The 16,916-nt window shown below is 40.0% G+C and overlaps 1 protein-coding gene across 5 annotated transcripts in view; it reads right to left on the bottom strand.

The window, feature by feature from the left end:
* The window catches only part of FILIP1 (filamin A interacting protein 1), a 209,182-nt gene that overhangs the window by 166,749 nt on the left and 25,517 nt on the right, over positions 1 to 16,916 (bottom strand). For 3 of the 5 annotated variants that reach the window (XM_010972816.3, XM_074368723.1, XM_010972820.3), the window contains exons 1-2: positions 13,734 to 14,098; positions 8,294 to 13,455 (exon numbers count right to left, since the gene is read on the bottom strand). The exons of 1 other annotated variant lie outside the window; for it this stretch is intronic. In XM_010972816.3, the coding sequence (XP_010971118.2) occupies positions 8,294 to 8,371 (78 nt within the window). In that variant the 5' untranslated portion in view covers positions 8,372 to 13,455; positions 13,734 to 14,098. Of the gene's footprint in view, positions 1 to 8,293; positions 13,456 to 13,733; positions 14,099 to 16,916 lie in introns of those variants that run through there. One more of the 5 variants, XM_074368722.1, reaches the window with a different exon arrangement.

Genomic DNA, 16,916 nt, shown 5'->3' with positions numbered 1-16,916 from the left:
TTTAAGAACAATAGGAGGAAAGGAAAACAATGCATTCTCCAAAGTGTCACATGTGTTTTGACTCCTATTTTTCAAAATGGAAGTGGCCTTATTTTTCTTCTGATTATAAAGATTTTTTCCATATTGTCCAGTTGCTTTTCAGGAAGCTCGTCCTACTTGACTTTCCCACCAGCGTTACACGATGTGCGTCTCCTCGCACCCCCGCCGTACTCCGTATTGGATTCTGCTGAGTCTTTCCCAATGCGTTGGCTGAAATAGTACTATCTTATTCGAATCTGGATTTTTAATTACCAATGAGGTTAGTTTTTCACATGCTTATTACAAATTGTTTGTTTACGCCATTTGTCCATTTTTCTGCTGCTGTGTCTCTTTTGTGTTATTTATTTAAAAGAGCTCTTTACGTTAAGGATATTTGCTCTTAATTATTTCTGTCACAAAAATATTTTTGTCCAGATTGCTTTTGCATTTTAACTTTGTTCATGAGGTGCTTTTCTTTTCTGTATAAAAATTTTCATTCCATTTTTATGGAGTCAAATATTTTAGTCTTTTACTTCTTTTTTTCTTTGCTCAGGAAGGTCTTTTGCACTCCACACATACATTTCTTTTTCAAGTACTTTACGTTCATTTTTTCACACTTATTTCTGGTGCATCTAGTATGTATTTTGGTTTAAGGAGACATAGAGATTTCATTTCATTTTTTCCCAGTTATTTCAACTCCACTGAGTGAAAAATTCATATTTTCTTCTCTGATTTGAAATGTCTCTCCTTCCTAGCACTGAACCCTTACGTGTAGGTTTCTGGAGTTCCGACTATTTTCCTTTGATCTCCTCGTCTGATGTGAACTGATTCTGACATCGCTACAAAAGTGTTTTTAATGAGTGGGGTTTCAAAATTCGTTTTATGATGTGGTAAGGCAATACTCCCAACTTGCACTTCAAAAATTTCCTGGCTATTCACACAAGTTTCTTGCTCCAGCAGCAGCTAGGCACTTGAAGTGAAGTGATGAATATACAGAAGTATTTTTCAAAGTGCAGAAACTTGTAAAAGTCCTATAGCAAATAATTTTATAGGACGTATCCACCACTCCCTTTTAGACATATTAAGACAGGTCATTACTTCAGGAAAAAAATGCTCAGAGTGAGGGGGTTAGTGAGGGTCAAGAATTTTCCAGGCCACAAGATGCATATTTGGCTGGCTCGTTACGGCCACTACAGATTTAAGTATGATGGGGAGAAAAAAAAAAAAAAAATATATATATATATATATATATATACTGCATCCTCTTCATCTCATTGTTCTTAAAAACACCAAAACTATCCTATGAGTGGAAAGAACACAACTTAGGGGTTCCCGCCATTTGTAGCACTGTGTGGGCTTGTTGCAACACATCAGTTATTGAGCTTTTCAATCACATTCACTTATGCTGCTTTCCCTTATATCTTGTTTGTCAAGCCCTATCTTCTTTTTTTTTTTTTTCCTTCCGGTTTTGTGAGGGATTCCTCATATTTCCAGTGTAAGAGACACTCTGCCAAAGGTCAGTAGGTGTTCTTGTGATTTGTTCTTTATACAGGTGTAGATTTTGCTGTACTGTACCCCGTCTCTTAGCTCCGGGCCTGACACAGATGAGTCTCTGAATATTTAGCAAGTGAGTAAACACCATACACTAAATGTGAAGCAGGAGAGACACAAAGAGCTCTATCTAGCCTGGACTGAGCATCGTCTTAGTTGTTTTGACGTTGCACCAAGAGTCTCCAGGATGGCTCCTCCTCCAGAACTATTCTGTCCCTGAACCCCACCTCCCCGCTCCCCTCCCTGGTCCTGCTGATGGGCTTGCCCAAATGCTGACGCCCTGCCTGTGTCAGAACACAGCCACAGTTCACCTGCCTGCCAGAACACCCCACAACCCCACGCTAGACCCTCAGATGCCAGGCGCTAGCCTGAACCCTCCTGTCACCTACTGCCATACCATTTGGATCCTGTGTTCTGCCTGTTCCCAGTTCAGCACCGGTCTAATCCCTCTTCCAGCTACGTGCATGGGCCTTGCCTGATCGGGCCTAAGATACGTTCTGCAAGATGAGCAGAATGAGTGCCTCTCACTGTATAATCAGCTGCTTTCACACAGCCCAACTCCTTTTAATTCTCACACATCAGCAGTGATAGTACTGTTGAAGTCCAAAGCCTATGAGAGTGTCTGGGAGCAGAAGTTGAAATAATAATCCAGATATAAATCAAAATGTAGGATTTTAACCATACATTCACTCTACGTGGAGAAACAAGAGCTCTGGTTGTGTTGTTGTTGTTGTTGTTTCTCTAATCTCTCTCTCTCAAAAGGACAAAATTCCTTACTTTCACAGAAACGGCAAGTCGCTTTCCTCTGGTTTCCCCCAGTCCTCTCCTCTGTTTGAGCTCAGCGTTTCACGGGTTCATTTTGGTGAGATTCCATTGCAATACATCACCAGGAACACATGTGTTCCACTGGGACCTTATTCCCTGGAAGATGTGAATGGTGATGTAAATAAGAGCATCATTGGAATTTGGGGGAAGCACTGCAGGGAAGAAAGCTATGGTGAAGTAAGGCAGAGTCAAGCAGATATAATCAATATTTCCTTTTGGGGTAATGTGAGTAGTATTGATGCTGATAGGAAACTTCAACAGGATTTATCAGCTGGAACTGTCAGCAGAAACATGAATTCAGTGACAGCTGTTGCTTTACCACTTGTAGGGGAGGGGAGCAATGCTAACTCCAAAATAGATTTCGGAGGATGAGAACATTTCCAGCCAATAAACCGAATAAGAGCCTGGTGGTGTGGTGGTGTGGTGGTGGTGGTGGTGGTGGTGGTTTTTTCCATGAGTTTCGCAGCACATGAGTGAAAAGATGAGGAGCAAATATTTGCGGTTAGACATCTGTCGATAGTGATGTCCGTATTATACCACCGTGTTTAAAATAAGAGTTCTACTCTGTCACTGGAAGTACACGTACATCATGCTAACCATAGCTACAGAGTCCACCCTCCACTCTGTTATGCATTGATTATTCTCTGATGCTCTAGTAATCAATTAAAATGTTTGTTGATTTTTAATTCTGTATTGTAATGAAAACAATACGTGCCCCTTAAAGGTTTAGAGAATGCTGAGAAGCAGAGAAATAATCACCCATGGTTACTGATTGTTATTCCTTTGTTTATTTTTTTAAAAATTATGCTCAGGCCAATTACTGATCAAAACTGATCAGTAATGTTTACTTCCTCCACTCCATGACATTTAATGGACTTCACAAACACTTGTTGAGCACTTATTTTGTCCAATGTGATTCTAAAGAGAGTCTCAGGTCATACCTGAATCTATTTTTCAGGTTAATTTTTTAAATGTACATGTAAATATTTATCATAGAATACTTATAATAATCGTTCATTTTTTGTCGAGTTGCTATTGCTTAAAGAAATCTGTGCTTGCAGTATTTGCCATGGGTGATTTTCATCTTGGGAAAGTTCATTTAACCAGACAATGCATATAGATTTTCCCCAAAGTATGAAAATGCTTTCTCTATAGAATTTCAAAGTTACAAAGTTGATCAGAAAATTAATTCCATACATGTGGCCTAAAAATGTATACTTTAAAAGCCCCCTGGTCAGTCAGCTTGTTTCCAACACACCTGCTGCTATAAGAGAAGTGAAGTGATTAATCCCTTCCTGTTGTTGCTGATATCATGAGAAGCTGGGGGGAGGGGAGTGGGCATGAAAGTCCAAACAAGGGGAAATCCCAGGGAGAATAGTGAACCCACCCAAACTCACAGGGTGAGGGGAAAAGTCAAGGTTTAAACAGAGCAGAGTTTGCAGTTAGAATTTCCATTCAAGGTAAAAAGATATGTGTCCAAAAGTAAGGCAGAAAATATTATATTGGTCCACAAAGGAAAGAAAAGACAAGATGAAAGAAACAAAAGTCACTGGGGAAAATGGAGCACATTGGAACAGTCTCTAAGAGGATGAGTTGCCTCCAATTGGCCCACTTACTGGGAAAACAGAGAAGGCAAGGACCCAGCCTCTAGTCAAGCAGAAAACCAGTTAGTGGGATCTCAGAGCACCAAGTCCAGCTGCCACAAGACCCCTGATGCTGAAACAGAGAAGCAGCTGCCATTCAGCACCTTACATTCTCAGAGTTGACTCCAGAATAGCAAAGTGATTAAGAGATTAAGAGCACCAGCTGAGGACTCCAATTGCCTGGACTCAAATCACAGATCTGCCACCTGCTTGTCGGACGGCCTTGGGAAGGCCCCTCAGCCTCCTTGTCTGTAAGCTGTAGAGTGTATAAATATCTGCCTCATGGGGTTGTTAGTGCCTCATACATAGAAAGCACTCATTAAGTATTGGCTTCTTTGTTGTTCATCATGATCCTGTGATAGAAAAGGTAACAGACTAGGATTCAGAGGACTTTGTAACTTCTACCAAGTGACTTCTCTTCCCTCATCCTAGTACCATCTTCTTTAAATTGAAGAGATCATATTAGATAACTGGTTCTAACCCTGAGTGCACATGAAAGTCACATAAAAGCTTCCAAAATAGATCAACCCTTGGGCAGCCGCTCAGGCCAGCTTGAATCAGAACCTCTGGGGCATTGCCAGGGCATCCGCATTTTCAAAGCATCCCAGGTGATTCTGACGCACAGGGAGTGTTGAGAACCACAGACTAGATGATTGGAGAGTCGCGAGTGAGCTCAGAGTCTAGAGGTTTCCACCCTCTTCTGTATGGGTGGCTCCGGGACCAAAGCCATTTAATCATCCACCTTGTGAGACTGAGAACCCCCATTCCTTCTCGAAATCAGACCAGGTGTGGAAGTGCCACGAGAACGAGGAGCTCTTACAGAAGGTCTTAGTTATCACTGAGTTTTGTTGCCAAGAGAAATTTAGAATAATTGAATGAGAAAAAAAAAAAAAAAACTTCCAGAAGCCAACCAGTGAAGCCCTTTGTCTCTAAAGAATAGAACACTAATTCTTTTTCTCCTTTGACACTGTTACACCTTTTTACATAAAGACAGGAAAGGCAAAAGGGAAATTCTTTGTTTGTTGTAAGGAAATCAGGAGAGATCATGTGAATGAAACAGAGGGTCTTGATGAAATATAATACATCACTATCTTTATTTGAGATTAGATAGATTTATGGCCCAGAGAAAAGAGTATGTGTGCTTCAGGAAGGTGTTCAGCCCGTCAGGTAAGAGGTGTGTAAATCCTGCACACTGACCAGTAGTGAGCGCACGTGTGTGTTGTAGGGGGGAGGGTGCGCTAGGACAGTTGTGACAAGATGCTGTTTATAATTCATAGAATAGACTGTCTCAGAAGGTAGAGATTCATTCTGTTATGTGTTTACTTCACGTAAAACAGTCAATTCAATCCCACCACCTGGGATATTTGATACACTGGAAAAGTAGGGCATTTATGCCCATTGGCATAAGAAAAAGCAAAGCATTATGTGCTCCACCAAAATTGTATTAGATACATCTATCAAAACCCATCAAATTGTACCTCTGAAATATGTGTAGCTTACTGTAGTGAAATTATACCACAATAAAGTTGTTTTTAAAAAATGGCATTAGAACCACTCTCCTTTTATTGCAGACAATGCCATACAACTAAAAAGAAACTCAAAAATTCCAATTATATGTGGAGTCAGATTTTTAGCATCATTAAAGGTAACTCTTGGTTTTAATAAAGATAAAAGACAAGATCTTATAGTAGCTCACAGCAAAAAAAAAGTCACAATGAATATATGTATGTTCATGTATAACTGAAAAATTGTGCACTACACTGGAATTTGATGCAACATTGTAAAATGACTATAACTCAATAAAAAAGATGTTTAAAAAAAGATTAAAGAATTAAATAGAATCTCCAATAAAATAGCTCATGCATTGCTCCATAGTAGGAACCCACTGGCTGAACAGTGGCAGGTAATTTTCTTCAAACTACAGCAAGCTTTCTAGCAACCTGCTGCCGGATTAACAACTCACTATCTAAACAAAGTCATTGGGAGCCAATAAGAGCTCTTACATGGAATGAGCCTTTCTGTCCCCTTCCTCACTGCCTCCCCCAACCAATTCACACATAACACCAAAGGCTTCTTCAAGAATTATTGCTTCCAATAGCTGGCACAAGTCTGTTGTAGGACTCTCTCTTGAACCACTTAACAAACTGAACGCTCATGACCAAGACAGAGGTCTGCAGAGAATAGGAGGTGGGGTTCTAAGTTGTCAACAGGAGCAACAACAGACCAAAACTCCTGGTAGCATCAAAGGATCTGGCTACAATAGTACCCGTGGTAATAGATCACAAATTCAAATGCTCCAAGGCATCCTCTCCCAGGGAATCATCTCAGCAGCATAGAAACCAAGAACCATGCATGCATAACTGTTCAGGGCCCCCAGCCTAGCTCTTCTTGGGTTGCCAAACTCCACTGGCCACTGAAGCTTTTGGTTCCACTACAGGAACCTGGAGAACAGCCTCAATTGGCCTTTTGACCCTGAATCTCTTTGTTTTTTGCTCTTAGTAAATCTTAGGCTGCCGGGGCAGCTAATCCCCTGCAGGGTTACATTCGACACCTTACACCCAAACCTCTCACAGTCGTCTAGGTAGTGGTCTTCCCTGAACAACTGCTTACAAGAAAGTGGTTGCAAATATGGGCTAAATGAAGTCAAATTGCCTGGGTTGGAATCTCAAATCTACCACTGAGCAAGTTACTTATCATCTATAAACCTCATTTTTCTAATCCATAAAACAAAAGAGAAAAATAGTGCCCCTAGGGTTGTTATGAGAAGTAAATAAAATCATCCATGTAAAGTGTCTGGCACAGAATAATCTCCAGGATATGCTACTATTATCATCACTTATGTACACTAAATAAGCATACATAGATTATACATTGATACATACATTATGTAGACAATAGATACTAGATGTTAACATTATATTATCTATTATATCTTACATAAGAATCGGGATTCAGATGCCCCAGTCCCTAGTAGGAGCCCCTGGTGTGCCGGGCAATGATCTCCAGCATGAACAGACTATGGAAGGTAGGGATGGGTCACAAAGGTGAGGGGCCCCCAAGGAGTGAATGCCACCAAGGCAGCTGGCTTCCTTAAGAACCAGAACAAACAACAGGCTGTGACCCAGGCAGTTGGTCTGGCGGTGTCCAAACCGGAAGATGATATCCATCAAGACAGCATGTGAAAGTTAAGCTTACTGTGTAAAGGCCCCTCCCTCGTCCAAATTCCGGGCTGCTCCTGAAGCATGTGTCACTCACTAAACAGTTAATGAAACACGAAGGGCCTTGAATATCTCCAGGGTCACATTTCAAGACTTATAGAATAATTAGGAAAAATCTGAGCTGGCAAAACTCCTCCTGGCTGGCGCTGGCAGGCAGACCATCTTTGTTTTCCATTAGTGTGTGTTGTCGTCACAGTAACTGCAAGGCTCCAAATACAGGCCCGGGGTGTCATTTCCTCCTGTACTTAGGCTGCCACACTGAAATAGCATCATGAACTCAGCCATGCCTCTTCTCTTCCTGTTGTGCTGTGGTCCCTCAAAGAGGCAGGCCCTAAAATGAGTTACTTAAGACATAAGCATATTAAAGAGCTAGAAAGAAAATAAAAAGAGATAGAAAAATAAAGTCCATTTATCCCTATTACTGTGTTGTCTATGACTCATGTGTGTGTCGGGGTGGGGGGGTGGGAACCTTAGTTTTGCAAAGATCTTTTAGATAAACAAGGCAAGCTGGCAGTAACTTGATTGTCTTGGTGATGTCAGCAGTCTACTGTTTTCAATCAAATTGCCTTCTGGCTTTAAATCTGCAGCAAGTCATTTTTTAAAGAATGCATCTGGCCAACCTGAGATGTCCATTTCATGGCTTTCTTTCACCTTTTCCTCACAAAGATAAGCAGCAGATAATTCGCTTCTTCAAAGTAACTGGGAAAGACTGCAGTTACAAAAATTGCAAAAGCAAAAAAAAAAAAAAAAAGACTATTTTCAAATGTAGACATATAAGGTCCTTGACCAGTGAAGCAACAATGGTTTTCAACTATGTTTTAGTGAAGGAGGCAGGTGACAGCATTTAAGCGTAAAAGCAAAAACAGAAAAATCTCTGAACCTTAAGGGCTCAGTGAACATCAGATCACTGGAGATAAATTCTGCATTAGCTTTAAAAATGCTTTATAAAGTCTGTCTTTCACAGATCTCAGAAACCCATAAATCACCCAATATTATCCACATTGACACCATTTCCCGAAAAGGAAATGCAACACCAACCTTTGACTTCGCAGGGCTGCTGTGGCTTAAACAAAGCTCTCGGGGACTGGAGTGCTGGTTAATGTTGTGTTTCTTCATCTCTCTGCTGGGAGTTTCTCAAGTTCTGCAATCAACTGGTCAACAGCCAGCTGGAGCTGCCCTATTCATGTTTGACTTTCCTTTTTCTGAATTCTTACCCAACTTGCTGCCTAGCCTTTGAAATTACACTGCCTCAGCTGCTGCCCTGGGGAAGGTTGTATTCTGCCTGCAGCCTTTTCTCTTCTCTGATTAGCCAAAGGATAGGACTGACCATTTAAGGAAAAAGAGCATAATCCAGTATATTTTCCTGAGGTTCCTCTATTTTTGCCCTAGGACCTGTATAACGTATTCTGTAAAGCCAGCAAAGTTCTTTCATTATTTTCTTTCTTCTCTTTCCTTCCTCTCTGTCTGTCTGTCGGTCTTTCTTTCTTTCTTTCTTTCTTGAAGTACAGTCAGTTATAATGTGTCAATTTCTGGTGTACAGCACAATGTCCCAGTCATGCATATACATACATAAATTCATTTTCATATTCTTTTTCATTAAAGGTTATGACAAGATATTGAATATAGTTCCCTGTGCTATCTTCTTTCTTTCTTTCTAAAACAAGGTCTTCATTAGAGAATGGCCATTCTAAAATTCAATTTCCCTTATCTTTTAGAAACTCAGCCTTTCAATTGCAAAAAGTAAAGCAAAATAGATAGGTCTAAATCATAAGTACCCTGCATAAGGTTTGTTGGCACTAAAGTTATGGAGAAATTTCCCCACTTATAAGAGTGCGTCTTAGATTTTGTTAAGTTAAATATCCAGAATAGTAAGCACCCCATAATCTACTCACACATCTTTATGATGTTAACATTTTTTTTTTTTTTTTTTGCCATGGAGTATGCTTTCCTGTCATGTTTAAGAACAATGACTAGGATTAACAGCAAGAATTCACTGGTATTTGGTGAGGCTGAAGCTAGTGTGAGATGACCTTTTTTGGTCTTTTCATTTTTATCTGTTACTAGGTTAGTAAAACAAAACATCTAAGGGAAGAAATAAAGAATGATAAATTTAATAATATAACCCTCCTTGGAGGAGGAGGTCTCCCTTACATGCATTATCCAGTGCAGTCGGCTATAAGAGACACCCAAGCACTATGTATAAACACGCTTTATCTCCAAGTGCAAATATAGAAACCATAGAGCAGTCTATGCTGTGGGTGATTTCTTGACCTTTTTAGTAATGATTCTATAAGACAGCACACTGGTGAGTGATAAGGGAGGGTCTGAAACATAAATTCCACACTAAGTTATTGGCTGGAGTTCAAACTATGTCTGCTTAGAGTACCCAGCAGCAAAGTATGTCCTAAACAGGATTCACAAATTTAAACAATACATTCTCCTGCCTTTCCTATGATCTATGAACTTGAGTTCACGGACCATCTGTATCCAAGAATTTCGTGGGCAACAGAGAGTAAAACAAACAGATAACGACATTTAAGGTGCAGTAATAAAACAATAATAGCTTAAATTTATTGAAAAGCCTACCAGGCAGCTCTAAGTTTTATTAACTCATTTAGTCTTCAAAATAGCTCTATGAGGAAGATAAGTATTATTATGTTCATTTTACGATGAGGAAACTGAGGCGCAGGGAGTCATTTGCCGGGGAGCACAGTGCACTGAAATCTGAATCGAGGCCATCTGACTTGCCTATGCGACTAGCCTTTCCCGCCTCCTCCTTCAGGTCAATGGCATATCTTTGTTGCTGCGATGTCAGCTCCAATTTAAGGAAACAAAATGAAGAAAACAATGCATTTTATTAGCTCATCTTTTATTCCATTGCTATATATCTTAAAAATAATTAATGTATAAGCTAATGTATGCTGCAGGCTTTTAGATATTGTTTTTCTAACAAGTTGTTAACCAATATGTTTCCCCTTAAATCTTTCTGCTGACATAGATTTCCGCCTAAGCATGCCTCCTCACTTCCCGTGGTGCTACTTTCTAAAAACCCATGTGTTTAGAGAACTAAGATGAGACAAATAAGTAAAAATGTCCATTAAACAAGCTCTGTAAAATCCTAGTTCTTAGGAAGCCTGTTCTATGAAGAAATGCTCATCTTCCAAAAAAGTCAGTTAGCATTAGTTGAGACCGTGTATTTTACCACAAAGTTTCACTTCTAAAGAATAAGTAAAAATTATAACCACAGGGAGACCATTGCTAAGTGAGTATATTAAATAACTCATGAATTTCATTGAGAAAAATCTCATAGTGATTCTTGTGGGACATCCATTTAAGAGAGCAATTTCAACCTCCTTGGCTATCTTAAAATATAAAGAGAAAACTTTTCTTTTGGTGAACACAGGAAAAAAAAAAATTGGCTCAAAATCGTGATTCATGCTTTATCTCACACTGTAAGGCTGCAGGTTTCATGAGTCATTTAAAATAAAACTGAGACATGTGTTTTGTTAAAATATCTAGGGAAAAATAAAAAAGGGCTAATAGCATGACATTTAAATATTTTAATGTTCAAGGCCAGATTTTAATCCATGATGACCCACAAATGGAAGATACCATGATTTAAATGAATAGTACCAAAGCTAACTATAAATATAATCTAGTATTAAAAGATGATGAAAGTAAATGGGTTATAGTATTTAGAGGTCTAAGTGCATTCGCAGGAGATGCATATATATGTGTGTGTGTGTATATATAATGTATATATGTGTATATATACAGTCTTTATATATGTCCCTTTCTATGTCATTCCCGAAAGGTCCATCATCTCCACAGCCAGGTACACAAGCACAGTCACAAATTACTTACAATTTTTCTGTGCCCGGTAAAACCATGAAGACCTTCCTTGAGAACTTTCTGAGATCAAAAAGCTGTTAAGCACACTTACAGTTGTCTGTCTTGATTTTGTACTTATTGATGCTTTTTCACATACCCATGATTAGAAATCCAGAGCCGAAGATGTTCACAGTACACCCACGAAGTGCACAGGGCTGAGCAACTCCAAAGTCAGGGGATGCTTAGGACAGTCCTTTGTACCTAGTTGCCTTCACAAAATTGTTCTGAATTTAAAGAGACAAACCCTACTCCAAAGGACCCTGGTTCCAACAGAGCACCAAACAGCCCAGACTAAGAAGGAATGGTCTGGGAAATTACTGGAGAGTGGAAGAAACTGATCTGTGTTTTCAAGAGTGGACAGGGTTCTCCACAGAAAGTCGGGGGGAAGTGTTCCAGGCAGGGGGAATGAAACAGGTGGAGGTGAAGCATTGAAATGTGCACTGCACAGTGTTTGGAGAATGGCCCGATATCTGAATTATCTGAAGCAGAGGGACACTTGCTGTTGAGTCGTGGGAGCTGAGACTGGAAAAGTTAAGTATGTGCCAGGTGATGGAAGGTTTTCAAAATACCCAGCCTCAGTGTTTGGCAGCAGCTGGGAGTCCCAGAAGATAACCGAAGAGTAGAGACAAGCACAGAAAAATGAACCTCAGTGGTCATGGGCAAAGCGGTTTGGATGGCAATGGTGGGGGAAGGGTGCGGGAGCAGCAGGGTTATAATCCAGACTGAGGATGGAGGGAACGGGCCTCAGGGTGGTGGGAGACATGGCAGTGGAGTCCAGCAACACTTATGGTGAATGGGAAAGGGAAGATTCCAAAATAACACAGAAATGTGTATTCAAGTCAACGAGAGAACAAGTCTGCATGGCTGATTGTTCATATACCGGAGGAAAGCACGTGCTCTAATCTGAGCTATTTTTGATTCTCAAGGGTAAGCATACACTCATGAAGACAATGTTACTCAAAAATCAATTCATCAGGAAAGAGGGCTTTCCCTCAGGGCCAAGTGCTGGACTCAGGATCCTCATACTGCTCCACTGACTCCAAAAGAAATCACACGCCTCCAAAATCTACTAATGGCAGATTTTGACCTTAAGCATACATTTGTAAGCCAACAATGTGACCCTTCCGAAGATAAAAACAAGAAAAATGTAAAGCATTTAGTTCAGACTTTTCAAAACTCTTTACAAAGATACTTCATCTCCACTAAAGCACCAGAAGTTTCATTCTCTGCTACCAAGGCCACCAGAGTGCATGGTGCACTGTCACATATATGCATTCATTATATATGATTAGCTGCAGTTACTCTGTAAACTAATCATGTAATCAGAATCATGAAATACAATACATACTGAAATGTATGTACTATTTCACTTTTCTGAGCATATGATAGATAAGCTTTAATTAGTTTTTCTAAAAATAGGAACATTTACTGAAAGGGTTGATGCATTCTTGTCAACAGTTTGTTCAAAACTGGTCTTGGGTAAATTCTTTAATTCGACAAAATAGACTCAAAAAATTATTTTAAAGTGTGCATTTGTATCCCCTTTGAAATTATCCTTAATTTAGGATATCCATTCAAATTATCTTGCTCATTTAGAGGAGCAAATGTCTTACGCAAATCCAACCCAACTATAGATAAGAGGTATCAACATCAATCACGTCACCAATGTACAGCCACAACTTTTGTCAGATTCAGTGCAATAGTAATCACTCTATGCAATTCTGATAAAACTGCTTGGCAACTCATGGAAGGGGAGACAATATAACAGACGGAAGGAGATCTCCTTTATGTTATGGTAAACACATTCATACACACGTATATGCAAGTTAAGAAAGAATTTTTCCCAATACATGCAATCTGAGTATTAAAAATCAGAATCTGTCTATCCTAAATACAAACAATGACTCAACTTATTTAAAACACACACACACACACACACACACACACAGAGAGAGAGAGAGAGAGAATAACATTCTCCTGAATAGTTTACATTCAATAACTGCAAAAGTAGTGATTTAATACCAGGCATCTTTCGTGCCTAGTCAGAAGCACTCGGGGTGACGGTCATGTAACGAGGTCAGAACCAGCACAAGGTGTACCAGTGTAATCAGAGAATCCGGCAAGCAGCAAGTCAGAAGTACAGCAGCACAAACACCGTGCAGGACTTCCCTCTCGTTTACCACACAGGCTGCTCAGCTAGCTTCAGTCCGTGAAAGTGATTTTGCTTCTAGGGGAAATAGCCCTTCCACTGGTCAGCCATCCTCATTGTGAAAGGACGGTGAATTTGTCTTTTGTCTTATTTCTGTCACCTGCCGGAAAATGATAACCTGGCAGAAATATTTCGACGGCTGTTAAAACATCATAACAATCTTCATGTTTAAAAAGGAATCAGATGATTCTGAGAAAGAGATGACTTTCCAATTCTTTCCAAACAATTCACAGCGATTGTCACAATTCCTAAATGTGTTATCATAGAGGGGAACAGTAAGACTCAGAGGAAACAGGCAACACAGAATCGGAGAGAGCTCTCTTCTCGTGGAAGCAGAAATTTCTTAAGAGAGTAAGTAGCTGTGTATTTTGGTCTTACCTGACTGGCAGCTGGTCTAACCCAGGGTACGTCCTTTATGGAGGTAGCTTATCCTGTGAAGAACCCAGTGGCTTGTCCCACAGCCCAAGAGAGACTGGAGTCCTGGAAACCTATCCAGCCCAAAAGAATACAGAGGGAAAAGCTTTTCCCACTTTCTTTCCTGGGACTAGCCAATAGCTGAAGTCATGCAGGAAACTGGGTAGAGAGAAGGGGAAAGCAGCTTCTTCTCCCTGAAATCCCGATCAGCAGAAAGAGGAGGCTGGTGTATACCTCCCACCCAGACTTTTGTTTGAAAGTTTTTTCAACTGTTGCTAGGTGTTGTTGGGTTCTGAGATTAGGTTTCTCGTCTTCTGCTCCCTCCACTACACTGTCAGAGCAGTGACTTTGTTGAGCTGAGCTCGCGTGTGCTATATTTAACCAGTGTTCTCAGCAAGTCAAGCCTGTCAACAGCTGAGAAGTTTGGAGCCGGCTCCACTCCGTTCCTCGGCAGCTGGGTTATCAGTGGCTATGGCTCTGCTCACCCTGTAAAAGACCGTGGGGAAGCCGGCAGACCCTTTTAAGGACTGCTGCTCATTACGCAGAGGTAATTATTCTTTGAAGCCCTTAAATGCAGATTGTGATTTGGGAGTTAGGTTTTCAAATCTGAAAAGAAACAGCAGCAGTTGTCTTGAGCAGAACAATTTACCGAGACAACATTCTTCTCAAATAGGCTTTCTCAGATAAATGTTCTTAAATAGAAAAGGCTTTTAAAACTGCATCACGACTGTTGGGAAAATTCACAGTGAGAGATCATTTCCAGGCGGTTTTTTACACTGGTGTGTTCCATTCACAGCTAGATGACTTACCTGTCATATCAGACTCGACCAGCTTATATACCTGACTGTTGGTAAAATAAGGTTACCATAAAGAGTGCCTGAAACATTACGTTTTTGAAAGGAGTAAGGTTAAGAAGAAAAATCTTACTGTTCTCACCCAGGTCATTCATTCTACTAGTAAGAAATGGAGAACACTCCAGGAAAGCCAGGACATGAGACACCCTCTGGTTGTGCACAGCCTTGCCTCATTAACCCTCTGGTCCCCAAAACCAGAGAGAGATCACTTCTGCCCTGAACTCCAACGTGAAGAACATCTCAAGACATTTCAGTTGCTTTATCCTATATTGTAACATAGTATGACCTGCCAAGACTCATGAAAAAAGAATGTGTTTAGAGCTAACTAGTTCTTGGGACTGTGTTGCCAATTACATATGTGAAATTAAGAATAAGAGGAACCACGAGAGAGCCTTTTGGCCACAGATAAAGTAGGAAGGAAGACACACATATACTCACACACACATTATTGGTTAACACAATAGAATATTGCCCAGACAAAAATCTCACCAATACCACTAAAAAAGTTGATCCCTTTCCTAAGATCAGTTTAAAGATAGCCCCGCCCCCCCCCTTTTTTTCTGACATGCAAACTGAATTTGGACCAAGGAGATGTGGAAAGGCAGAGATTTAAAATTTTAAGTGCTGCATACTTAGCAATAAGAGGCTTATGTGCTGGAGAATCCTAATGTCTGTCTGGGAAAGGCTACCACTTTCCACAAAGGGTGTATATGTGTATGTCTGTGTCCTTCTTTCTAAAGAAATGATGCTCACCTTCAAGGTTAGTTGACCCCACACCTCAACCTATTAGAGAACATCTCAGCTCTTCCCAGCCCAGCCACCTCACTACCAGCATTTATCCTCTCCCCCTAATTTATTTACTACTACTTACATATTAAATTGCATTTGTTCAGATCCTTAGTCCTTCTGGGTCTGGGCCAACCTTGATTTTTAAAAAAGGATTTCTATTAAGATGAAAGTGTTCTCATAAGAAATAACTCTTATAGAATGCTAATGGATCTTTTGGAAACAATCTATTCAAAGTCCCTAAACTGTGGGTTCTGATAGGAAATGGAAGTGTGCGTCTGGACTATGAGATGGTTCAGAATCACTAGGAGAACTTTTTAAGAAATTACCAAAGGGGTGGGGTGTGGGGAGATAATTGTCTGAAAAATGCACACATCCCACGCACATATCCCACATGCAACAGCCCCCATTTCACTGAAGAGGACTTGGGAAATGTGTCATTTCATCCCTCCTAAGAGTTCACTTTATAGATGTCCCCGATTAAAACGAAGCAGAAAGCATGTTAGCCCAACTCAAGATAACCTGACGGGAAATAACCCACTTTGCCTTTAGGAGCTTAGATAATTCCATCAAAAGGGTGATATTTATTTGTTCCCTAACTATCCAGACAATTAGAGTTTTTACTGAGTTTGTTTTTTTTTTTTCCTTTAATGAAAACCTAGTCCTCCACTGTTGTGTTCTTTAACTTTTGGATTAGCTGTTCATTGTTGTCATTAGTTTATTTTTAAAATGTGGAGACAAGCAACAGCATATAGAGTATTTCATATAATTAGATACTGCTGCAATCTTCGAATTGTGTTCTTTAATTATGCGAGGCATATGTGCGTGTTTGACTCAGTATTCCACAATCATCAGTTTCTCATTCTCTCAGGTCCTCTCTGTCTGCCTGTCTGTCTGACCGTCTGCCTGTCTGTCTCTCTTTCTCTCTCTCTCTCTCTCTCACACACACACACACACATTCTCACACACAAGTCTCCATCTCTGTCTATAAAGTGAATTTATTTTGAAGGCTTTCCCCCCACCTCCTGGGAATGATTGTTCAGACAAAAGCATTTCCTGCATAATCCAGAGAGGAAGTAGCACCATTAAGAACTATTAGAAATTTGTGTTTTGTATACAGTCAACAAGGAACTGATTTTCAACACATATTGTTAATATATTATTGTTCAGCTGCATCCTTTTCCCACAGTCTTAAGTGTGAGCATTCTGAGAACCTCAGATAAACTTACAGCTGAAGCTGAATTTCCCAACTTCAGAGATGAATTACGATGAAACGTTTTAATAAGAAGATAGATAATGTCATCAGTGAGGAAAAAAGCAAATGAATCAAACAAGGGAGTCGGCACATTATGTCTACATCCAGTTCTAAAACCAAAATTTACCACATTGTTCAGTTAAAGACGCATAGAGATTTTTAAGTAAAAATTTAACAAGGCATTTAAGATACACAGTGAAGAGAAAAATAGACATTTACTTCAAAATGACTTTTAAGGTGGCAGGTGTGTGA

This window comes from Camelus bactrianus, chromosome 8, assembly GCF_048773025.1.
Source record: "Camelus bactrianus isolate YW-2024 breed Bactrian camel chromosome 8, ASM4877302v1, whole genome shotgun sequence".
NCBI classification, from domain to species: Eukaryota; Metazoa; Chordata; class Mammalia; order Artiodactyla; family Camelidae; genus Camelus; species Camelus bactrianus.
The sequence above is the reverse complement of the archived record's forward strand: the minus strand, read 5'-3'. Positions and strand labels throughout refer to the sequence as shown.